This window comes from Alosa alosa, chromosome 19 (genome assembly GCF_017589495.1).
Source record: "Alosa alosa isolate M-15738 ecotype Scorff River chromosome 19, AALO_Geno_1.1, whole genome shotgun sequence".
Lineage (NCBI taxonomy): Eukaryota > Metazoa > Chordata > Actinopteri > Clupeiformes > Clupeidae > Alosa > Alosa alosa.
Window position 1 is genome coordinate 11,226,498 of NC_063207.1, and position 26,628 is coordinate 11,253,125.

The 26,628-nt window shown below is 43.7% G+C and overlaps 2 protein-coding genes across 2 annotated transcripts; one reads left to right on the top strand and one right to left on the bottom strand.

Moving 5' to 3' along the window:
• Positions 1 to 8,757, bottom strand: pkdccb (protein kinase domain containing, cytoplasmic b). Its single transcript, XM_048228063.1, has 7 exons — positions 8,111 to 8,757; positions 7,536 to 7,652; positions 5,851 to 6,122; positions 5,461 to 5,540; positions 5,028 to 5,135; positions 2,765 to 2,941; positions 1 to 993 (listed from the first exon to the last, which is right to left on the bottom strand). The coding sequence occupies exons 1-7, from the start codon at positions 8,744 to 8,746 to the stop codon at positions 884 to 886; spliced, it is 1,500 nt and encodes a 499-aa protein (XP_048084020.1). The 5' UTR covers positions 8,747 to 8,757; the 3' UTR covers positions 1 to 883.
• Positions 8,758 to 12,543: 3,786 nt separating this feature from the next.
• disp2 (dispatched homolog 2 (Drosophila)) lies at positions 12,544 to 26,505 on the top strand. The gene is made up of 8 exons (XM_048228413.1): positions 12,544 to 12,808; positions 18,554 to 18,976; positions 19,055 to 19,084; positions 19,404 to 19,527; positions 20,237 to 20,364; positions 20,756 to 20,871; positions 20,958 to 21,055; positions 21,394 to 26,505. Exons 1-8 carry the CDS (start codon positions 12,717 to 12,719, stop codon positions 24,895 to 24,897), a joined length of 4,515 nt encoding a protein of 1,504 aa, XP_048084370.1. The 5' UTR covers positions 12,544 to 12,716; the 3' UTR covers positions 24,898 to 26,505.
• Positions 26,506 to 26,628: the final 123 nt, after the last annotated feature.

Consider the following 26,628-nt stretch of genomic DNA (forward strand, 5'->3'; position numbering starts at 1 on the left):
CCCCCCCTAGGCATCTCAGCATGAAGCTGTCAGTGAACCGTAACATTGCTGTTTTTTACATAAACGTCACAGGCGATTGTTCCTGCACCACGGATTAGACACTTCTTTTCGGCCTGCTCAGGGGGAAGCGCTCTTTATCGCTCTTCCACGTTTCTCCAGCACTGACCCCGCTTCCACTGCCACCGAGCTGCACAGCTTCTGGGCCAATTAAGATTAAAGTCTGTTAGGGTAAGCGCTTGTGTTTTTGTTTTCTTTCTCTTTTTTGCTGTTGTTGTTGTTTCTCTTCTTCTTCTTCTTCTTCTTTTCTTCCTGTTTTTGTTTTGTTCTCTCATAGACATCCAGCCACCAGTGAGTGAGTGAGTGAGTGAGTAAGCTCTGTCTGTAGGACGTGAGCCGTACGAGTGCTCAGAGGAAATAAGACACAGACAGAGGTTTTGCCATGCCTTCAAGTTCTACGAAGCAGGATGAAGTTGGTGGTGGTAGTGGAGGCGTGTGTGTGTGTGTGTGTGTGTGTGTGTGTGTGTGTGTGTGTGTGTGTGTGTGTGTGTGTGTGTGTGTGAGAATGTGTAGGCAAGGGGGGGGTTAATTATACCTAAAGGGAAATCCCATTTAAATGCACCCAGGCAGCACACAGGGATTGGCAGTCAGATCAAATGACCGCCGAATGCAAATCCCTTTAAATCCATTACATTCATGTGCTTCTGACAACATCACCATCCCCCTCACACACACACACACACACACACACACACACACACACACACACACACCACCACCACCACCACCTCCACCTCTTTCCTCTCCCATCCTTGAACCAGTACACAGCAAAAGCCCGGTCTCCTCTATTCAGTTCAGCCCCTCTCTGAGATGTCACGTGGGTCCTCTACTGTGGGCCTCCTCCCAGGCTTGCCTTGGTCTTTCGTACGTACACCACCGAGTGCACATCTGGAACAAGATGGCTGAAGCCGCTCCGAAACGTGGCGAGTAGACGTCCTGTACAGGGGGAGAGAGGGGGGGAGAGATCAGCACCCCCACTCACAAACTCAATGAAGCCAGTGAAGAAACAGCCTATGAACTTCAGAGAGATTTATTCAATATCCGCAGCCAACTTCTAATCATGACTCACTCGCGTTTCTTTCAGGATGTTCCAGATTTCAAATGACTGACAAGAAGCGTAGACTGAAGCTATACTGTGAACAGTTTAAAAGTTTTTACAACCCACAAAAACAAAAGTCTCACTGAAAATATATAACCCTGTCAGGGCACACACCAGATGGGCTAGCTTACAGCAACCCGCGCCTGACTGTTTTGACCATTACAGCTAAATTACAGGCTGTCTGTGGATTTAAATTGCAATGACACCTTATGAACTGACAGACATATTTATAACTATGTCATGCGGGCTTTACAACAAGACATTAAAGAAGTGTCTTTTTTCTTCCCCCCTCCTGTGTCTTCTGAAACTTGTGAGGGAGTTTTCTTGGTCCCGAGCCAAAGAGGATTTCACCAGCATTCATCTTTCACCACAGAAGACACTCCTAACAGAAGGCTGTTTTTAAAGAGCTACCTACTCAGCGAGGAACAAAGCAGTGGAGCGCTGTTGTAGATTAGGTGCTACCTTACATTTAGCAGAGCCGCGGGGTCCCACACACCTAATGTCGTCTAAAAACAACCCCGGAGAAAAAATCTCCCTGTCACTTCGAAACAAAAACAACTGTCTGATAGATTATGTTCAAACTGACAAAGATAACATGGGTTGAAACTTTTCCAAAGATTGTTTAGCCTGCCTATCATGATCTGATACCTCACAGAAAACCCTGGAGAAGCCACAGGCCTACAGAGGTTCAGTGCATTCAGTTCAGGTTGGGAACAATCTGGACATCCACCAGCTTGTTCTTCTCAGTTCAAACATTACTACAAGTTTCCCTTTTAAAAACGGCTCTGGATCTGTTGTTTACATTGTGGATGTCTATGAATGTTTTTATAATTTTTTTTAAAATTTTTTGAAAATGTAAAACATGTGCCCAAAATCACAATGTAGAAAACAGTTGCAACCCAAAATGTTTCACAGGACTACATGACTAAAATCTCCTATTGCTCTATATTGCCCAATGTCTCTAGAGCAGTAATGTTGTAATTATGTGAGTAAGCTTGTACTTTGCACTGAATTGAAATACAACTGTGTGGTATGGCTTGTTATAACAAAAACTTGTGGTGTCTGAGGTCATAGCCATTTGTCTACAATTTTATCAACTGATCATGTGCTCCAGCAAGGGAAAACAAGCCTTAGTGGCACTAATGTCAGTGGTGTAGTCTATGTGATACGCAAGACTAAGCAGTATACCCACTTAAAAAGCATCACCATCTCAGTATACCCACTTAAAATAGGCAAGGATGGGGGTTGATCACAGTATACCCACTACAGCTAACTATACTACATCTCAGCATACCCACTACAGCTAACTACACTACATCTCAGCATACCCACTACAGCTAACTACACTACATCTCAGCATACCCACTACAGCTAACTACACTACATCTCAGCATACCCACTACAGCTAACTACACTACATCTCAGCATACCCACTACATACCCACTACATCTCAGCATACCCACTAACTAATACACTACATCTCAGCATACCCATTAACTGTACTACATCTCAGTATACCCACTAATAAGGACTACATCTCAGCATATTGACTGATGTCTGACTGATGTCATGTGTTGTGTTCCTGCTAGCTCTGGTAGATAACCAACCTGTCCAGGTCCTCTGGTCTCTGAGCGAGAAGCTGGAGCACTGGGGGTGGGAGTGGCAGATGGCGGCCGCCTCCTTGGCGCTGTGCACGGACAGAACACAGCCCTGCTGGCTGTACGAGGGCCAGCATCGGTAGTCCACATTCCCCGCACTGCTCACGCCGCGCATGGAAGTGTACTCTAGATGGAGGGAGAGAAGGAGAAACGGAGGGAGGGAGGGAGGGAGAGAGGAGAGAGGAAGGGAGGGAGAGGGCGTCAGGCCAAATGTATCATATACACAAGCAGTATACATATCACATGTTGAAGAGTAAGGGAGGAAGAGAGGGGGGCTAGAGGGAAAGTGTCCAAACATCACTAACAGAAGAAGAGATATGCAAGTAATGAGCCGCACTCAGAAACCAAGTAGGGGAGCAAAGGTCTGAACAGGGGGAGAGAGAGGGGGGTGAGCATGGGGTTCTGAGCCCCAATCCATAGGATTCAAGACCGGGGAAACACGGCTGCCCACTGGCAGTAAGGCAAAGGGGGAGGGGAACGGAGACAGAGCGGAGAGGGGCTTACAGTCATGATGGAGAGAAATCCTGTTAGGAGGCCTCCGTATGAGGTTCCCATGGCCAGGTGAGGCAACCAGGAGAGACTATGGCGAATTGCTCTCTCTTTTGTAAGTTGCTTTGGATAAAAGCATCAGCTAAGTGAATAAATGTGAATAGCCCAAGATCAGTGCACTGTAATAGAGGATTTGCTGACTCAAATTAACCCAGTCCAGCCATCTTGTTGCTTTGACTGAGGTAATGTGCCGTGTAGTTTCAAGTTTAATACAAGTTCATCCTTAAACACATGTTGACACAGCTTAACTCAGTCAAAGCCACAAGATGACTTTACCAGTGGGTTAAGTTGAGTATGCCAACTGTATGTGTATGATTCTAACTTATTTTACAAAAAGAAGAGACCCTCATAAAACAGAAACAGAAATATGTAATTTCGCCATCACCTCAAGCCTGTACTTACAACGCATTCTGGTTTTAGATCACTCTATTAGTCACAAATAGGGCAGATGAAGAATATATTTTATAATGACTGTGTTATTGAGCATAATGTGGTTTTCAGCTAAGTGTTCCCAGAAACACTAAAGTTATTCAGACACAGTCTAAGGCAGGAGGGTCCCCCCCCATACCACCAAAAATTCATCTGCTAAACATTAACAGGGCCAAGTAAGCTATGAGCGCGCACACGCACACACACACACACACACACACGCGCGCACTGAGCCTCACATATGCTCCCCGTCAGAACAGAAGTTCTTCTCATTCGCCAGAGGCTAAAGTGTCGTGTTACTGTTGCGTGTGTGCAAGTATGCGTCCATGCGTGTGTGTGTGTGTGTGTGTGTGTACATGTGTGTGTGTGTGTGTGTGTGTGTGTGTGTGTGTGTGTGTGTGTTTCTTCACCTTCATTACTAGTGCTGGAAACGAGTGCTAGCATACTAATGAGAGCCATGCAGGACAGCGGTGACACAAAACAGCAAACAGAAGGGGGTCTTAACGGGGGCAAAAAACACACGCACTGAAAACTCAGCCATCCCAATACAGCTTACACGCTTCAAACAGTGCATAGGCACGCATTTGTAATTGATTCCAGAGGTGCTGTTCAGTTTACACCAGGCTAAAAACAGAAAGAAATGTGTTATATACATTAACGCCTGGCCAGTGACATTGGCCCCACCTTCCAAGGCTTTTACTGAAGTTAAACTCTGTCAAGGTGTAATTTATAGATGTCAGAGCTCAGGTCATCTCCCAGGGAACGGCGAAAAAAGCCTGTAAAGGGAAGGGAGACAGTGCTGTTTCACCTCTGCTTGAAGGAGGATTAGGTTACGTCCTTCCCTCGTTTTTTTTTTCTTTTTTAATAGTGGGAGACTTGCACATCTGCTGTGGAGGAGCACTTCAAAAGCGTGCAGGATTCACGCCGACACAAGGTTTCAGTCGTGCATCTCTTTTTTTTTCTCTCCACGCCATGTGGATTCTCGCTCCCGCAGCACCGTAGCACCACAGCCTGGCAGGCCAGTGGGGTGAAGCACGTCTCCGGCAGACAGCAGCAAGGAGCGTGGAAGTCCCACACAAAGCGTTAGAGCAGCTGGAGAAAGGGAGTATCGGGTAACCGTCTCAGGAAGGGCGCCCAATACCCACCCCATCCCTCGGATGGCTAATGAAGGAGGGGGCTCTGTCAAACACATTAACACGTGTGCCGGGGACTATACCAAGCAGAGAAATCTTACCCCTGATTAATGTTGGAGGCAAGTTCTCAAGGTGGAGCCCAGACTTGAAAATGTGGAAAACCTCTTCAAAGGCCTCCAGTGTTCCATTGATGTCGTTTCTTAATTCAGCTGAGGATGAAAGGAAAAGCGTTAGCCCACCGGCAACAATGAGGGATAATTAACAAACACCGTAAATCTACACAATTAAACAAACAGAGAGGTGCGAATAAAAACACTGCCTGAACAGATATCAGTCCTCACAGTTATTACGTTTTTCAAGAGGTTGTTGCACCTGTCCTAACATATCAATCTGTTTTGATAATGTATGACTAAATGTGAGTACCTACAGACAAAGCAATGCAAAAAGGCATAGGAGTAACAGTAAAAAGGAGTAACAGTTTTATAACAAATGAATAAAATAAATGCAAATAAACTAATAAAGAATTTCACTCACCCGTTGAATTCATAATCTGATCAACTAGAGGCCTTAGTGTAGGCGGAGCTTGGTGAGGTAGAAGGTAAAGGAAGAAATACCTGCGAATTGAAGAACACAGCAAAAAAGTATGAATGTCTCAAGTCTGTGGAAGAAAATAGAGAATTTCAAAATAACACCACCATCTTGTAAACGGCTAAACCACACAAACGCACAAACAGTAAATCTATCCAGGCAGACAGCACACGTGCTTCAGATACAATCCCTAAACATGTCACCCCTAAGCTGACCTTTACAAAGCTACATGTCAACAAGGCAATACAAGGCAATTCATCACTCAATTCCCCACCGGGAATTCTGACACAAAAGCCTCTGGGACGTCACCAGAAAGGGGGTGTCCTCTGGCCTCACCTGTGGGCATTGTAGAGGTTCCGCATCTCGTTCATGCCCTCGCAACGCCCCCGCTCCGAGCAGCGGCCGCTGAAGTTACGCAGGGGGAATTGGAGGAAGCAGTCTGCGTCCTTGCGGCAGAGGGGCTCCCTGGCAGTGGCGTCGTCCAGGTCGGTGAGCTTCAGCTCGCCGTCCACCATCACAAACTGCCGCGGCTGGAAGTCCAGCAGGGCGACCGAGCCCAGGGGAGACTGGGACAGGTAGTGCAGCAGCCGCACCACACCGAGACACACCTGAGGAGAGGAGAGGAGAGGAGAGGAGAGGAGAGGAGAGGAAAGAATGCATGATTAATACTGTTCTGCATTAATATTCTGCACATGTCCTCTTGATGCTCAACTGGTAGATCAAAATGGATGATACGCAGCACTATACCCAAGCTTGGTCAGTACCATACTCAAAGCCACACTCAGCACCATTCTAAGCACTATACTCATTTTTTTTCTACAGTAACCAACTGAACATCATTTTGAAAAGAACAAAAATGTGAGTTTTATTCCAATCTCATTTTGTAGGAATGGATAGAATACATCCTTGCATAAGGTTGCTTGCAGAGAAGGCAGACAAAGTTAAGTTGCACACTAAGTGCAGATCAGACTAACTGAAACCCAGCAATAGAATGTGAATACAAAGCATAGTTTTTAAAAGCGTTAGTGTTTTTGATTGTTTTGCCTTAGGGGTGAAACTAAAATGTGATCCCCATGTGTCCAACACTGGGTGAGACACAGAAGGGTTGAGACCCAGATCACGAGTTCACACAAGAATTTGGTCTTTGACTTTAAAGTGGAATGCACGCGGAGGGGTTGGCTTTCGGGAGGGTGGTGGATCACTTGGCGGAAAATGATTTGGTCATGGTGGGAACTAAGCATAGCAGTGGCATTAGGTAACCGCTTGCTGACTGACTAGTAGATAGCCTACTGTAAAAACATTGCTTACGGAAGCTAAAATAACCCTGGCTGCTCAGCAACTTCTATTATTCTATCAAACACAACAGGGTGATTGTGACCAAATTGATTTTCTTTAAACAGCAGATCACATACAATATATCAGTCTAACATGAGGAAATTTCTTAAACAAGATATGAATGTGTTCTGTGCTTACAACCTATGACATGAATGCTATCCTAAAGCATGCTATAACTCATGCACACTGCAACATACGCACTGTCACATATCTGTAGGTGTAACATATAGAAAGTTGAGAGAGGAGGTAGATACTGATTAGCTACATGAGAGCGATGGGTGGAAAATTAGCAGAGCACAAGTGAGATGACACTGGAGATAAGCGCTAAGCCCCAGACATCTCTCTTCCCCCACAGTATTTGATCAGCCTTACCCTGAAACAAGAGTTGGTGGGGGGGGCCTGAAAAGTTAATCCACTCCAGGCCAGGAATGTCATGCTGCCACCACCCCCCATCCCCCTCGGCCCAGGCCCCCCAATCTCAGGTAGGGCCCTGTGGGACGCTATAGGAGGTGGGGCTGCCCTGATTAACACTGCTGGGGAGAGGGTGGGTGGTTGAGTGTGAGTGTGTGAGTGTGTGTGTGTGTGTGTGTGTGTGTGTGTGTGTGTGTGTGTGTGTGTGTGTGTGTGTGTGTGTGTGTGTGGGGTGGAAGGTGGGAAGGGCAGGAGAGAGGCAGGGGGGGCCTTACCCGAAAGCGCTCTTCCCAGGGACTCTGCAGGAGTTGAATCATCTGTAGTGGAGTCCCCTGTTCCAGGATGGCAGTGATCCCTCCTGCTGGTGTTCTATCCCGACAGTGACCTTTGAGCTACCAATCAAAACGTCAGTCAATTGGTTGAACTAAAGGTTATGGCGTTTTAAACTACATGGAGGAGAATGGGATACATGCAGTAATTAAAACAGCAGTACTCTTTCCCTTTAACAACTCCCTTTTGTTTGCTTTTGATGGACGGATTCGTTCTGTGAACATGTGTTTCACAAAGAGGCCGTTGCAATAATTGCACAAATTGGGTTTAGTTAAGTGATGTGTAATGGTGCATAGCAAATAGAGGATCTCGTTTTACCTCCCCTCACAGACGCGCTTTGTGCCTGTCGCTTGTTCATTGTGTCCAGCTTCAAATAGGACTAAATGGTAGCACTGGTTTTAGAAGCAATTCAATTTGTCAGAAGGCTCCCGAGCACAAAAACGACGGTAAGCCATCTACGATATGGCGCTCAACAACATACCCTATAATGTTGAGGTTTTTACAGAAGTTTTTCACCTACCTTTACAATATTTGGATGCTGTAATCTCTGCAAGAGGACTATTTCTTTCTTCAGTTTGAAAGACACAAGTTCGTGGCAGCCCACATGATCTTTAAACTCCTCAAGACATTTTCTCATGTCAGTGCCTTGGTTGTTGATAGATTTTAGTGCAATTGTTAATCCATCTGGCAAGTCCACTTTGACGACAGTTTTCGTGTAGCCCGAGCCGAGGAAATCCACAACTTTCATGTCATCGAGCTGGTCGCAGCCAACCACATCTTCATCAGGCGAACTGGATCCGATTATTTTTTCTTTGTGGTTATATTTACGCATTCGATCTGGTTTTATTGATGGATAGAACGACACAAAGTTTCCCGAAAACTCCAGTAGATTGTCCCCATCCGTCGCAATGTAGAAGGGTATAATTTCTTCGTGTCTCTCCTGAAGTTCTTTAAATAAAATATTCTGTACTGAGAGAAAATCCACGCCAGGGTGTCGACTGGCAAATATCTTTTCTTGGAGATCATAGTGCCAACTCCTCATAAGAAATGTTGAAGCAAGAACCAGCAATGCGAAAAGTGCTACCGCGCAAAGTGGGCTTCTTGCAGACGACATGCTCGGTCCTGGGAAGCGAGTTGTGCTGAGGGCTGTCAACATACCTCTGTGTAGTAAAGTTTCTTGTCACATGTAAGCAAATCTACCGACCAGCCCTTACTTTGTCATTTGAGGTAGACACGCCTCTGAGCGTGACTACGCCTACCGTAGAAGCTGATTAACATCTGGGTGGAATGCCTCGAATGTTCGCTCAAACAAGCGAAAATCGCAGCAATATCAGTATGAAAAATGGTCTACAATGGTCCCACTACAATAATAATAATAATAATAATAATAATAATAACTTTAGCATATCGCTAAGATAAAAAAACGGTACAAGCTTAGACTATTTAGAATGTTCTAAATATCTGCAAAAGAAAATCTCGCAAGAAACTGAAATCTGCAACAGTTAATTGAACTGTTCATTTGAACAGTAGGCCTATTTTATTCCGTCTGACAAGTGAATGAGAACAGATGACACGGCGAAGGTGGTAAACGGTACGCTAGGGGGCAGCAAAATACCTGTCTAATGTCTTGATTATTTGTTGTTGGGTGCAGGAAGGTTAATGCATGGAGATGGGTGTGTGATATCAGCTGTGGTTGTAAATTCATCTATTTAGATCTTATTAATTCGTTCCATCAAACGTAATCAGTCTCTGATTTTCTTTCATTTAGGCCAAAAACATAACAAGGGCATTTTCTTTATATAAATTCATTATGTTAGCCTGTACATTTACCATAGACACTCATTGTTGAACTGGTCCATATAATAGTTTGTAGATATGCTAGCATTACCATCAAATCAAATTATCTCACACACAGAGCAGAAAGAGAGAGAGAGAGAGAGAGAGAGAGAGAACCCTTAGCCACTTTATTACTGAAATCTTCTTTGCTTGAAGTGTGCCGAGGCCATAAATAAAGAATTCCCATTGCATCGCTGCTCACTGAGAGACAAATCTGCCACAGAAAATTACCATGGGTGTCGCTCCAGGAACACCCACAATCCCAAGCAGCCAACGCCGAAAGAACAGAATCCAGAACAGGCAGTTCGTGTGGACATCAGCAGCACAATGCATAATATAAACCCTCAGGTTATTTTAAGGCTGCTTGTACAACAGAGAAATGACAGTCCTAACAACACAGCAGGCGGTCAAAACTGATGCTAAGCCAATGTACTGCATATCAACTGACAAGCAGGAAAAGGGCTTACATTTACAAAGAAAATATCTGAGGTAGGCTACTGAGACTCCACTGGATTATCATGGGAACAGAAAATAAGAATCAGATGGTGGGAATAGACCAGGGTTGGGTCAGATTACTTTGAAATGGAATCCATTACTGACTACAAATTACATGGTAATTTTTGTAATCAGTAACATAATCAGTTACCAAAAACATGTAACGTAATCTGATTACTTTAGGATTACTTCAATAAATATGCCCATTAAGTAAAAGACGCCACCACAGAATTGATCAAAAATTCTCATTCTATTTTTCTCCACTCTTCTCCAAACATGTACAACTCAGCTTAACCTTTATAAGGGCACAGCTGGACAAAGAATTTAGCTTTTGCTGGATTTTTTTGACCCAGGGACATGGCCTGAGATTGGCATAAAAAAGGGAAGCATTAAACCCAAATGACACCATGTCCATTTCAATTGTGGGGGTGAGAAAATGATTATTTTGGGATGTTTTTCAACCAGGGGGACCTGGTGACTTTGTCAAAGTAAACAGTAACACTAAAACAAGAGGTTATTTTAAGATTAGGAGGAAAATATCAGGCAGTGTGCCGAGAGACCTGCCCCAATAGTATGTAAGTTAGTAAGTAAGTAAATATTTTGATCCCGTGAGGGACATTTGGTCTCTGCATTTATCCCAATCCGTGAATTAGTGAAGTCGAACCGGCAAGCCCAAAGGCCAAAGCCCTAACCAGTAGGCCATTGCTGCCCCAAAAGGCAGCATTTGAATATTAAACCACACAATGATCCAAAACATACAGCCAAACAAGGCAAGAAATGGTTAACAGAGAACAATTTCAATATTTTAGAGCGGACCTCAATCCGTCAAAAAAGTGAGCACAAGGCCAAAGTGATGGCAAATAATTGTTCCTGCCTCAGAAACCAGATTGCTGCTAAAAAGGTGCAGTCTACAATCATTGTGGAGACATGAAGAGGCTTGGTGGGTATTATGAGAGCTGTGGTGGTAAATAAAGATGTTTCCAGTGATTGTTTTAAAAAGGGTATGAATAATTTTGGGAAACGAAGGAGTGCGCGCACATCACAGGAGTGCAGGTGCTGGACCAAAAAAAGTAATTGAGAAGAAATAATAAAGGTCCGCACACTGATTGAAGCTCCTAAACGTGGATTTATTTGCACATTTATTTTTGTCAGTGTGCGGACCTTTATTATTTCTTCTCTATGAAGGTCAAGAGAAAATTATTTCTTCTCTATGATGGTCAAGAGAAAATCAATATTTGCCAGGGGTATGAATAATTTTGTTCTTAACTATATCTTAAAAAAGTCTAAAAAGTGAACGTCTTGTCAAATCAAAAGATAGCTAGGCTATCATAAAAAGTGGCATTGTTTGCATGATAAAATGTAATCAGGTAATCCCCAACAATGTAACTGTAATCTGATTACACATTTTTTTTTTATTGTAATCTGGGCTGATTATAGTTACTTGATTTTTGTAATCTGATTACGTAATCCAGATGACATGTAATCCATTACTACCCAACCCTGGAATAGACCTACCTTACCATGTGTGGGTAGTACACAGTTGTGTCCCTGTCCAACTTCACATAATGTGCAAGTGGGTACACACATACACACACAAACACCCAAGTACAACTCATAGAGGATGGCAAATAGATTTGCCCAGAGTTCATTATGCCAATTCACAAACACTCGGCTATTCAATGAATGTAGCCTTTTGTCCTCTTAATAAAAAATGCATAGTCTTTGCTTATTTCATCCCAAATTAGAATAGGCTAATGGAATAGGGACACTTAGAATGGCCAGATTTTAATAAATCATTAGCTCTCTTAAAAGAGGGGGCTCCAGCAACAAGAATAGCCTTGCCATTTCCAGCCTATACTTGTCTGGACTAAGCATTGCCCTTGTAAGTTCTATTAGCTGGGGCAGTGGTTTTAAGAAAATACGTTTTCTTCAGTGGGAGAGGAAAACGAAAAGGAAAGTCGTGGTCGTCCTGATGACGTGGAGGACTGGGCATCTGGGATCGGGTGATTGATTTAGGATTTAGGCATCTCACAGTTGTGGAACAGCTGTTGTGGCGGCCAGGCTGCGCCCGCACACCAAGGGCCTCTGCTCCCTGGTGTTGTATCCCGGGTGAACTAACTCAAGCGGACTTCCCGATTCGCTCTGTCCGCCTGAGCTGCGACTTGCTTGATTAAGCTTTGTAGATTGTCTCAGCTGGGGGCGACGATGACGGCCCTGAAATTTCAGTTGTGATACAGGCACTATCACCAGACAGAAAAGGGACACCAAAACGAGATCTACTGCTCATGAATACAAGCTAATAATCATAACAAGTTGACCCTAGGCCATGGTGTGAAGCTAATCTTCCATGGTCAAACGATCAATAATACTCATTCTGTTACATATACAAAGGCTCATAGTTTGAAAGATGGCTAGCCTAATTGTGAGTTATTTAACTAATCTGAAACCTGTGTCCAATTTGACCTCACTGTAGTGAGCGATATCAGCACCTCCCGACTTTTCACTAGTTAGACTCTATTTTCACCAGCACCACCCTTGGCTGAACAGCGACCGTTCAAGTCTCCGTCAACTTATCCACACTACAGTGATCATCACATTGCGTCGTCCAATAGGAAGCGATTCTTGGGTAAGCACGGATCCAACTACTCAGTGGTGGAGAATTAAAACGATATGCGCACACCCGATGCGCATAATTTTGCCTTATTCCTTGAGACCGTCTCTCGTACTAGTGGGTTTCTCTAGATATTTGAGCAGACGGTTTTCTTAACGAGGTGTTCGGAAAAAGGGAAGACGGTATGGATGCTGGCTCCGTGTCCGAGGACAACACAGAAGCTGAGGCGATGGATACGACAACAGCAGACAGACATGTACAAGAAGCATCTCAAAGGTAGTCAATTTATTTTAGTTCTCTAGCCTATGTGGTCGTTCCAATAATTCCGTGTGTTGGTGATGGTAGCGATCTGATATTGTCCTCAATTCGACTGCGTTATTCGTTTCAAATGCTACTGGAGATGTCTTCAAATGTAAATCCACGATTGATACAACCATGTCTATAATAGACTCTGGAGAGGATGCTGATAACATACACATAGCCTAAATAAGCAACGTAGTTTTATTTCAGCACGAGGCTAATTAGTCAGTGATGCACTTGAGTGGTCGGTGTCACTCGGTTGTTACGCTGACAAGCAGTGGCAGGTTCAGATCTTTTCAGAACGCAAGGAGAAGCTGTCACTTAACTCAATCAACCAAACAGTGGACATAACAAGAACCTCGCTTCTGCAGACAGTGTATGACCACCTGGTCACCTCGGAATTCGTTTTATTGCGCAACGTATCTCTCTCTCTCTCTCTCTCTCTCTCTCTCTCTCTCTTTCTCTATTACACACACACACACACACACACAGACACACACACACACACACACACAATGAAAGTAGAACCATTAATGGAATTTATAGACTGTAGACTACAAATGATCTAAACCTATAAAGACTAGCAATTATGAGTGGATATAATGGATTGCAATTATGTAGGCCTATACTGTTGATAGGCTACTGGTGTTCACATTTGATAATCACATTTGATTTCAACAATCTACACCTTGTAGACTGGGACAACTTGGATCTCATGCACCTTCATGAACACCAGTGGCAGTAAAATATTTGATCCAGTTTGGTAAAAGCAGTATAATAAGTAGGCTAAACAGGTCTTTGGCATGGATGGAGTGATTGGGAACACTTTCATCACTTTCATGCAGAAGACTAGTTGAAAAAGCTTGTCTTATCAGAGGTAATCGTCTTGATGCCAGTCGTTTTTCTCTAAAGTTACTGTTCATAAATGTATCATAGAGAATGTTTAGCATTCATCATGAGAATAATACCATAATAATGGTAAAAGTGATAGATCTTCGTATCTTGGATGGATAAAAAGACACACATTGCAGCAAATATTCGATAAACACTTTCAGAGACACTGTGGCATGTGGTTATTTGGGGGCATGGTAGATTAGCTCACTATAAAAAGAATTCAAAATCATCCTTATTCTCTCTCTCATTTTTTTTTTGCTCTGGTAATAGGGCATCTTGCTAACCACCAAAGTGTTGGCTATGAGCAATTTTTAAAGGAAAGGGTTTTGGTCAGAGGTGGACAATCCCAGCTTCAGACTTTAGTATTACTACACTTCTCGTGTCATATTTGCAAGGAGATAGGCATGAGGCAATATGACCATTTATTCAGAGATCATTTCTGAGAATTCCTCACTTGGGTTATTCATGGAGTCTTGAAGCAGGCATTCTATTCTTATGGGAAGGGGGCTATACACGCTTTACCACAGCAGATTAGGCAGGAGGTGCACTCATGCGCTACTAACCTTAAATGCTTCATGTGGATCAAGGGAAATAGAGGATGTAGATACTGGGGAAACTATGCATTTTTAAGGTTTGAAAAAAGGAAGAGTTATCATATTTGGAAACATCCTCTTGGGTCAAGTCAAGAGAAGAGCAAAATAAACCTATGTCTCCAATGTCAAATTCAAGCAATACTCCTTTTGGCTGACTTTATTAGTCTCACAGAGCAGACAGCATATTTTGCACAAGCTTGTTCCCTTGAATTAAACCAGAGCGCCTGTAACCCCTTCTGAACCAGGAATTGTGTGTTTTGCCATGTGGTTTCATTTAATTCCTTCCTGCATTAAAGATGATGGGGATGATAATGAAGTTTTTCTCCATAGATGAGTGCTTGGTATCATAGCAAACAGATGGCACTGCACATTTTCTACTCTGGTTTAGAAGTGTGTGTTTCGCAGGAGAGGAGGGGGCGGGAACCACCATCATGGCAGCAGCTCTCTGTGAGTCACATTTAGAGCGTAGCTTCAGAGCCATTGTGCAGAGATGGCTCAGTTGTTTGCTAATGTGCTTCTGTGCATGCATGCACAGAGCCATTTCTGGAAAGGCTTTGATTTGCTCACCAAAACCTCATGCTCTCTTCTCATCTGTTGCTTACAAAACACACACACACACACACACACACACACACACACAAACTCACAAAGAAATTAAAAAAATAATGTTGTTTCTTCAAACCTAGGGCAATATGTCAATATGTCAGTTTTTGCTTTTTCTGTAGTGTGTTATATAGGTTTTTATGTATAGAAATGGCCTGCTAAGTTAGCCACAGGGATAGGTAGATAGAGGGAGGGAGTAAACAAAACAAGCCATCCTTCCCAACTGTCTGAAACACCTCTTTGTATTTCAGCAGTTTTCCAGTCCTTTTCAGTTTCCTTATTGCTCTTGCAACAAGTTTGAATGTTGGAATTCTACCCCAAAAACCTATCCATACCAACGAGTTTGAACATTTTGGAATAGGCTAGTTACTAATTCTGGAATACTTACAAGTTTGAAGATTCTGGAATACAATCTTTTCTTCTCATTTGCCAAGCTGTGCGATTTTGACCTGACTTTAGCCCAGAATCAGTCGGATTTGACAAACGTTTAACTCGGGCCAAATTACTCTTCGATTTGTTGTGTAGTTTGAGCATGCTCACAACTCCTGTTCAGAAAACGAAACAATCGACATTCCAGCTTTGGTCAGATTCGATTTGATTTTTGGCAGTCAAACATAGCGGGTAATAATGAGCACATCAATCACGTCCAATTGAAATGTGTTTGTGAATTACCATGTGCGATTGAAATGAAAAAGCACACAATGTCTTACAAGTTCTAAAGGGTGTTTTAGACAGAGGTTGTACAGGGGATAAACAGGGGGTGAAAAATTCTTTTGGAACATTGAAGAATGTAAATCTATATTCTGGGGAATAATAGGATCTCTTTAACAGACTGACCTCATTAGATAGACTACATGTTGTCCAAGACTCTTATTAATGGTCAGTGGAATAACATTAAGAGATTTTAAGACCGCATGCAGGCTACTTTGAACTATGCAATGAGAGCTATGAGATCTTCTCATGCCATCTGTATTTCATCTCCTTTGTTGAATTGGGTGGTGTGCGTGTGTTTGAGTGTGTGTGTGTGTGTGTGTGTGTGTGTGTGTATGAATATATATAAGTGTTTTAAGGGAGAACTTTAAAACAGGAGGTCACAAATATTCCTTATTAGGATGGAGTGAGGACAGGAAGTGGGTGCACCAAGGGTTAATTTGGGATAGTGACTGAGTCACAGTCTCGATGAGAGGCCCATCAACCACTGGGTGTATTTGAGAATGTGACAGCATGGAGCACAGCCAACCTCTAGAGTTGTGTTGCCCTTTCCTCCCTGCGTCATTTTATTTTTATGACAAACTCTGCACTGCAGGACCTGCTATCCGGATTGGCGACATGGAGTACTGGAATTGAAGGAAGAGCAATGTTGCAAACATGTTCTGAGAATGATTTATGTATGATCTCAAAATACTTATGGATGGTACTGTCTGTTGGGAATATATTTGCTCTCAGCACATTTGTGAGTTAATATAAAAGAGAACACATAAGATTGTTGTATCCCTCTGGCATGCAGAGCAGATCCACCCTTTGGCCGTTTATTTTGACATAAACAATTACAGATGACATACAATACTATTATAAATATAAAACATAATCAAAGGTTTGTCTGGATTGTTGGGATGGCACTGATAGTACTTTTTTGTACCTTTATTCCAAGAGTTCCCTTTAAAGGTACTCTTTATTACAATATGCATCACCAGAGAACTGCTGAGTTGGCCTTTGTGTCAGGCTTATGATAGCGGGGAATTCTAATATCGAGCGCCACGTGCTCAACATTTACAGTGCTCGTTCAGCCATCAACACAACCCACAACAATCGATATCCAATCTTGGCCATGAAAAGCACGCTACACTCCACTACGGATGCGTCGAAGAGCAGTCAGAAACCTTCAGATGTGTTTAGCTGCCATTAGTGCACTGACAGCTTGACACTGCATGGTAACCAGCACAGAGTCCACTCGGTAACTATAAATCAATGGGCATCGATGTGCTATCACCACAGCAGCACATCCCACTAGGTGAAAGAAGGACAAGTTTTATATGAGAAACTGTTCTCTTCTCATGCCCATGTTGGTTGTTGCTTGCACAGATAGAAGATCAGTTGGGAGTTCCCTTCTGATGTTGCTACACCATGGTCCACCCATTGACAGTGACTGAACAGCACGTTTACCTGGAGGTATTGTTTCGTTTTGTAGTACCTCCTTGTTCAATAATTAACCCAGAGCATGCACAAATTGCCCGCCAGTGTCAGTGCATCATGTCCTAAGCCCCCGGCTTCATTAGTCGCAGTCGGCGAGCGAGTGTGCGAGAGTGTTTACCGTCGCAGACAGTAAAGCGGTTCAGCGGAGAGTGAAATGCATCCAGGGCACCGCATGCTGTTCCATACAAACAGAGGCTCCCGTATACCCTGTCAGAGCAGTGTGTGCTACGCCACAATGCTGCAGAGAAGGACCACATAGAGTTGCATGTTCTCAGATGGATGGCAATGGAAGACTACCTTTATGTCTTCAGGCCCTGCAAGAGTGATTTTTTTTTATCATCTCTGGAGTAAACCCCATAGTATTGTAGTGTGAGGCAATTATGTGTTGTGACATACAAGCCTATTTGTTTTGTTTCAGATAAAGGTGCAATTTGCATACTAAAATTGGCGATGCAAAACCGTTTGCCTCTATTCCTTAGGAAACGCACAATTAGTTTGTGGGAGAACCTCTGAGGGTGTAGAGAGATGTCTCAAAACATGATTAAAGAAACATCTGTCTTTCTGAATCCAAATGAAGTTGGGATTAATTTGCTGCATGGGTCAGATATCCTTGAAGGCTAGGAATAAACAGAGGATTTGAGCATGCCTCCGCTACTCTGTTTGCACACTCTATCACCTAGGTAATGGAGACACTGCTGTCTGGCTCCTCATCTCTGCAAAACAAGCAAGCATAAAACCAAGCTCAAGGAGGGATGGAAAGAGAGAAGGGGGGGGGGAGAGATGTAAAGGGAGGAGAGTAACTTTTAATTAATTTAGAGTTTTGTCTGATCCATATCCTTCCATACAGTATCTGCTATCTCATACTGCGCAACATAAAAATGCCTATCTCAAGAAGGCCAAAGAAAAAAACTAAACTACTTTAACATTTCAAAGCTAACACACAGCTTTTTACATCTCTAAATCTAACATTTCTTCCATTGACGTTTATAATACGATTACATCTCCTGCCTTTAATTAGTCCTCATGAGAAACAGAAGTCAAAGACATCAACGTGAACATTTCCCTGTTCCCTGAGAGAACGATGATCTGTGTGCAATCGGGCTGTGAAACATAAGTCATCTTTTATCATGAGAAGCCCCGGTTTGCCTATTCACAGACTTGCCTCGTGTGCTGACAAGTCAAGCAGATGGAGTCTTTCTTTTGAACCTAATTGGGCCTTCAAGCATTGTAGCAGTAGCACATCACCTCGTCCTCACTCCAGCAGCAAATTGAAACTGAGTTCACCTCAGATCGTGAGTCCAACTCACAAGGAGCTTCACACACTTATAACACTGCTAAAAGCATTGAATGATGGAAATACATGCTCTTCTGAACTACATGAAGTAAATGCTAGATCCCTAATGTCGGTCACTTATGTGTGCCTGTTGCCCTACGACAGTGACATTCCGGAGGTTTCCCTGTGTCCACCGGACACCCATGAGTCGGAGTCCCAGATGGTGCTGATTGCAGGAGACGAAGACCAGCCCGGGGATACCCTCAGCCTCTCTAAGCCCTCTCCTTCCAGCAAGCTCTACCATCAGGTTTGCCCAGGCTGCTCAAGCCCCTCACTCCAGCTCCGAACATGCCCCAGCAACTCCACGCATCACCAACACCAGCACTCGGGCAAGACCAACGCCTGTCAGGATGTGCACCCAGTCGCTGCCGTCTCGCTTCCAGACTGTTCCACGGGAGCCAGCACAGTGAAGACAGTGCACAGCTGTAGCCCCTCGCACACAGCGGCCACGGTGCGCTGCCATTGGCTGCAAGGGTCACATGACGGCAGCAACATTAAGCCAGTTCAGCACCATGTTGTGACCGTAAGGTGAGATGCCAGCCTGACATTTCTTTTACAGATGTCTGCAATAAGACCAAAAGTCATACAATTATGTTTCTATTTCAGGAATAATGGGCCCTTCAGGATCCCCAGAAGGTCAGTATTCCAATTTTAAAAATGTAATTCAGAGTATATTGAAGAGAGAGTGCAGAAATTAATGTGATTATCATCCTATTGCTCATAGATAGATAAAGAATAGAGAAATGATATGGAAGATATACACAATTATATCCATATTATATTCATAGTATACATGATAATGTATAAAACTACAAATGCATAAAAAATGACAAATGCAGACCACAATGGCTAAAAGATATTGTATAGTTGCATTGTTGAAAATTAAATCTATGTGTACAAAATTCATACTCCCTGTGCATGCATCTTCAAATGCATTTTTCTCCATCTGAGACAGCTATACCCAGGTGATTGTGGAGTACCCAATGACAGTCCTTGTCATGTGCTTGGTGGTTCTGCTGAGCTGTTCACTCGCTGGGCTGCTGATGGGACCCCTTCCAGACTTCTCCGACCCGCTGGTGGTGAGTGGATCTGACATGGTGATTATGCTGTGCCAGGCTCTTGTCAAACTAATGGCCATTTCTCTCTTTTTCTCCCTCAGTCTTCCTCTGTGTCTCTCTCCCAATCCATCTCTCTCTCTCAGCCTCTTCCTTCCACGTTCTTGTTTTCTGCCTTTCCAAAACAATTAGCAGGTGCAGAGGCTGGTTTAATGGCTTTGCGATGCCAACTTAAAAATGAAACTGCCTAATTATGCAACAACAGTCTTTCCTGCCACTACGGAATAATTCCCGCCATTACTGTTCTCCAATGTACTCATATATCTACATTTGTATATTATTTTGGAGATACTTTTATCCAATGGCAGTTTTACAATAAATAAAAGGTATACATTTCATGCATACAGTATATCATCAATTAATCCCAAAATTAGTAGCCCTATATAGAGATAAGTGCATATAAACATGCACCGGGCTGTCCACCATTGCTTTTGCTGAAAGTGTAATTAGTTCCTGTACCTTTCAACTAAATTAGCATAAGCCTCCTCAGAGGCACAATGAACCTTGCGAGGACGCAGGGAACGGCCTATTTGTATTCAGCTGTGCAGATGTCAGGAAAAAAAAAATCAGTACATTGTTAGCTTGCCTCAAAGGATGCTGCTGGTAGGATGTTGTTGTCTCCCCCCCCACTTCTTTTCATGCCTTAGCCCGCACCTTTGATCGTTTAATGCAGGGATTTGAGCCTCGTGGAACTGACATTGGAATAAGACTCTCTGCCTGGACCAAGTTGCAGCAGAACACGGGCCCTGGAAAATTACTGTCTCCCATGCCGCGCAAACTCGCAGACAAGACAGCTGGGAGGTACTGCACAAAAATGGCTGTGTGCATGCATGACAAGGCCATGGCTAACTGTAGAAGCTTATGTAATTACACATCAGAAATGAGCAAAGGGCTGGGCTGGCACATCTCACAAGCAATACCAACAGATGGGAAAACTGGTAGAAAGCCTGCTGTAATGCCTTTTCTCAATGAGCCGTCCAAATAATACTGACTTAATACTCAACCCAAGTCATTCTGTCATTAAGATGCTATCATGGTGAAACAGTGTTTGGCTTATAAGGCAGAAAGAAGGAAAAATTGCACTCATTTAAGCAGCCAATATCCATCAAAGACTAGATTTATACAGGCCACAAACAATAAATGGTTACAATTATTTCCATGTTGCAATTTTAATTTTATCAATCTTTTGCAGTCATGGGAAAGGCCATGAACCAGATTCTGATGGATTCCAACTGCACTCCAAATCACGTCTGAGGAGAATGCTGGAGAGAGATAATGCTCAGCACAAATTCTTCTGTGAATCGCCTGGTATGTAGGCTACCTGTTTCGCTTGATTAGGAACAGTGTCATAATGAGAGCATTAACTCATTTTGTTGTTGTTTTTTTCTTTACAGGAGAGAAATATGCTAAACTGGTCTTCCGTTCTGGGGACTCTGCAAGTCTTTGGAGCCTGAAGGCAATCTATTCCATGTGTGAGATGGAACAGATCTTGGTAAGCAGTCGTTGCTAATCTGTCGAAAGGGGTGAGGGGGGGATGTTGGGCTAGCAAAGGTTTATGGTCTAAAGGTGGTGCTGGAGTTGTGTGGAGATATATTTGCCTTTTTTGCCTTCAAAAAATATTGTCCCTCTATCTAAAATCTCAGTGGTAGGGCTGTTTGTAGTATGCCACTAATGAGACCAGGCCTACTTTGTCAATAATAAAATTTACATCTATTAATACAGACTCAGTGCTCCAATAACAGATACACAAATCTATTCAGGCTCAGAAAAGAGGTCATTAAAATTCACAACAAGGGCAGATGAGTTCTAATCCTATCATCTTTTTTTCAGATACGCTCACAGCCTCACTTCCAAGACATCTGCAAAAGTGTCCGGATAGATGCTGATGGCTCTGCTTCGAGGGGGGAGTGCTGTCCCAGCTGGTCCCTTGGGAACTACCTGGTCCTGCTCACCAACGCTTCTTCCTGCCTCACTCTGACTACCCAACAGGTCTCAGGCAGTCTGAGTCTGCTTCGACACTGTGCCCCCTACTACCACAACGGTCATCTGGTCGCGTCGTGCACAGAGAGAGACAAACATGGCCATTGTGCGTCAGTACCGAGCAAGTGCAAGCACTCGAATGCTGTCTTCCAGATACTGCATTTTCTGGTGGACAAAGACTTTCTTGGGCCACAGACTGTCGAATACCAGGTGCCTTCCCTGAAGTACAGTCTTATGTTTTTGCCCCTGGAGAAAGGGGACTCGTTGATTGACATTTATTTAAGCCACTTGGAGGGAATTGACTTAACATACAACAAGACTACAATAACAGGGATGGATTTGGGCATCAAACAGACACTTTTCAAGTATTATCTAATTCGGGACTCAATCTATCCAGTTCTGGCCGTGCTTGTGCTATTTTTCACAATGGCTCTTTATACCAGATCCCTCTTCCTGTCTGCGTTGTCACTGCTGGCGATCACAAGCTCCCTTCTTACCTCTTATTTCTTCTACAAAGTTGCTTTCAGAATAGCCTTCTTCCCTTTTCTTAACTTGAGCGCGGTCTTGATTGTATTTGGCAGTTGTGCCAATTACGCCTACATCTTTTTTGACTTCTGGCTCCAGCAGCTGTCCCATAATCCACCCGCCTCCATAGAGAAGAGAATGAACCGTGTCCTCCAAGAAATGGCGTGCCTGATTTTGACGTCAGGCCTGACCTCCAGTGCCACGTTCTTCTCAGGCTACATTAGTAGCATCACAGCCATCAGGTGCTTTGCTGTGTTCTTGGGCACCGCATCACTAATCAACACACTATTTGCCCTCATTTGGCTCCCCTGTGCACTAGTGTTGCATGAGCGCTACACTGTCTCCGCAGCAACTGCTGCTTCAGGGCCAGGATGGAAGCCATGCTGCACAAAACGCCCTGGTGGATTCTGGGACACCAGCTCAAGGAAACGTTGCCTCTTCACCATGGGGCAGAAGCTGCGAGGATTGAAGCGTGGACTGGCAGACACATCCAATATACTCTTTCTCAAGATACTCCCATGTGGAGTGGTCAAGTTTCGGTATATTTGGATCTGCTGGTTTGCAGTGTTAGCGGCAGGGGGCACGTACATATCTTGTGCAGGCCCAGGTATGAAGCTACCCATCTCGGACAATCATGGAGTTCAGCTGTTTCGCTCTAGCCACCCTTTTGAGCGATATGACACAGAATACCAACACCAGTTTATGTTTGAGCGCAAATGGAGGGGGGAAGACAAACCTTTAACATTGACTCTTGTCTGGGGTGTTATCCCAACTGATACTGGGAATCACTTTGACCCAAAAAGTGCCAGCAAATTGATCATGGACACAGAGTTCAACATGACCCACCCTGAGTCCCAGGTGTGGCTCAGAGACCTTTGTGGAAGAATACAAAACCAGAGCTTCTACTTGCAAGCTTCCAATGACTATGAGGAGACAGAGGACAATGTCTGTTTCGTGGAGCAGCTCATTCACTGGGTGTCCATCCGGCGCTGCTCCGAGAGTGAGGATGCTTTTCATTTCTGCTGCAATGACATTCCATTCCCATACCCGCCCAGTGTTTTCGAACAATGCCTTGGGATGATGGTGGCAGAACAGCATTCACAGGGATATCTCCCCAAGAGTAGTGGTGTACGCTTTGACACAGAGGGCCGTGTCACAGCACTCATCATTGTCATGAAAACTTCATACATGTACAGTTACAATTTCACGCGAACCACACAAGTCTACCAAGAAATCCAGTCCTGGTTTGAGGAGGAAATATCAGGGGCCCCGCTGGGTTTACACAAAGGTTGGTTTGTAAGCCAGCTAACATTATACGACCTGCAAGAATGTCTAAGCACAGAGACTTTAGAAGTGGCAGGGTTTTCCATTGCCCTCACCTTAGCCATGCTACTTTTGACGACATGGAACATCCCACTAAGTTTATATGGGACTGCAGCAGTGGGTGGCAGTGTCTTTGTCACTGTAGGCCTGCTGGTATTGCTAGAATGGCAGCTGACTGGCATGGAGGCTTTGTTCCTCTCTGCCGCTGCTGGACTCTCAGTGGACTTTGTGGCCAATTACTGTGTTTCATACAGTTTGGCTCCGCATGTAGAGAGACTTGGGAGAGTAGCCCACTCGCTGAAGAGGATGGGTTGTCCAGTGGCAACCGGGGCTGGAGCCTTTTTTTGTGTGGGCGTAGTCATGCTGCCAGCTACCGCCCTACTGTTCCGAAGAGTTGGGATATACCTACTCCTCGTTAAGTGCGTAGCGTGTGGCTTTGCAACTTTCTTTTTTCAGTCCTTGTGCTGTTTCTTTGGTCCACAGAAGAACTGCGGACGGCTATATTTGCCATGCACGACTGAGAAGATGACCGACAACATAATGTCCACCTGCACCACAACTGACACTGCCTCAACCAACACTGCAGTCAATGGGGCGTTTGGGTGTAGCACAGGACCAAGAGTCCGGAAGAATTTCAACCAGGAGGGAGCTGGAGGAGGGAGTTTCTTGTGCCCAAACCAGCAACACCATAGACCAAGAGCCTCTGGGAGCGTCAGGGACCCTGAGCAGTATGAGCTTCAACCCCTCGCTTGCCAGCTGAGCGACAGCTTTGAGAACAGCACCTGCACCAGCAAGCTGTCCAACAGACCCTCTATACTCTCTGACGACATTCAGTTCTGTGGCTTGAGTCCGAGGAGGGAGTATGACAGGGTGAGCTTGGAGGCCGACAGTGAAGAGACAGGCAGTGGGAACCTCAAGGGCTGCAACCCTCCTCCAGCTCTTCAGACCTCTTCCCCTTACAAGAACACCCTGCGTCCCACAGGCGACCTGGCCAAGGAAAGACTGTGGTGCAAAAAGTGCAGAGGTGAAGGTGGCGGAATCAAGATATGGAACGCGTCCATATCATCCTCACCCTCTTCCAGTATGGAAGACATTGCTGTCTGCCAGACCACAGAGAGCAAGAGAGCTCAGAGGTTGCTCTCGGTCGATGACGACGCCTGCAGTGTTACGGAAAAGGATCAACATAAGCGTTTGCTTTCTTCTCAGTCGCACAGCTCACTCGAGGGAATGGAGGATTCCAACGAGACTTGCCTGAGTGACATCGAGCCTGGTGCTTCACTCCCACAAGTGACCTCAGAGTTGCAACCGGACACAGAGTTGCAACCGGGCCACCTGAATGGGAAGAGGGACACCCTACGACTTTCTCTTCAGGAAAATGTTTATGATACACCTTCCCACGGAGGTGGTCGGGGAAGGACCAGCCAGAGTGAACTGACAGTTATTTTGCCAAACAGTCAGCCTGATATGCCAGACGTATGGATTAAGAGAGGAGAAGACAAAAGCTAATGAAAGCCAATCCAACTTTTTCGCCAATCCAACTTTAAGCATGATCACAACTACTCTCTAAATATTCTCAGCAAAAATCTCACGTGCAAATCTCACCTTGGATATCTAGGCAACTTCTTGACATAAATCTGTAGATGTAAAGAAGAGCACTGTACACATACTTCATAAATTGATGGTGTCAGATATAGACTGTTACATACCATGACGACTAAGCCAGCCAGTTAACTGGCAAAACAGATATCTTGTGATGAAATCAGCATGAACTTGAACGTCTCTCTTGCCCAGTAGAAAACTACAATGTGTGAGCACTACTGAATGGATCTTTTCAAGGACTACCAAGTGCTTGACATGCTGTGACTTCAAAAATGAGCATGTTGCCCAAGCCTTGTACTGCATTTTAACAGACACCTTTACACCTTTGTAAAGATATCACAGACATATTTTATCTCACTGGAATGCCATCTTTATGAATGTGAATTTGGACACTCAAGACTTTTGCTAGTTCCAAGGATCACATAGGCCTTTTCACTTAAAGGTTTTATAAGGTGCACAGAATGAGGAAACAATACAGGTTTAAAGAATATATGTGAAAGTTATTGTTTAGAGTTTATGTGCCATGGATATATGAAATGTTTTATTTAAAATGTGAATATCTATGTTAAATTGTAATAGCGTATTTTTGTCATGTGAATGGTTAAAGTAAGAGAGAGTATTATTACAGAAATTGTTTCACAAGAAATCTGGTTTCAACTAACTTGTGAACAGGCATTTAATTGTATGAAACCTTTTAAGCCATAGAAGAGACAATGCAAAGGATTCCCAATGTTTGTATGGTGTATTTAATATGGGGTAAAGTGTTCAACCAGCAAGTTTAAGCATGTGCCAAATGATTCAGATGTGTTGATAGCGACCATGTAACCCTGTCAGTTAGTCCTGGCGTACTAATGTGTGTTCTATTAATACAAGTGTTGAGGACAATTGTATCCATCAAATTCTTTTACAAAAAAACACAAAGATGTCTGTATAAGTGTGCTGTGCTATATTGTAGGCTTGATGAAATTCTTTTACGAAACATGTATTGTCCATCAGGTGTTTGATGTTCTCAAGGCTTGAGCCCATGTTGAATTATTTCTTATGATTCATTATCTCACTGTATACAAAATTGATATTCACACACTATGCAAACTGAGTTTCAGTTTTACAGTCCAGTCTACTAAAGTCTACAAGGACATTTACAGCATTTTGTCTTGCTAAATGTTATAACGTATATCTGAGCCGACTATGATTTCAGTGTGATTAAGAAAAAAATATTAGCGTATGTTAATGATGCCATTATTTACCTTTCCAAGTGCCAAGTTTATTGTTTGTCAAGTGTGGCAACCAAAGGTCTTGTTTGTTTTATTCTGTAAATTTATCTTACAGTTTATTATTGACAATGCTGAGAACAGCAGCCCTTGAATTCATGAAAAGATTTCACCTGCCTTAGAAGTAATGAACTTTACATTATGTTGCAGGAGAACTAGTCTGTGGAAAAACGGTATTTTCAGACTTGAAGTTGTACAGGTTACAACTGTGGAAGATACTTGATTAAAACACTAATTTCAATAACGTTTCATATTTCTTCTTGAAATTGTTTTAGTTAACTAGGCTTCTTCACCTGTTTTCTCCCTTAGTGACCAAGCCTGGAAATACCCATACGAACCTTTGGCAAATTTGGGATTTGCCCTGCAA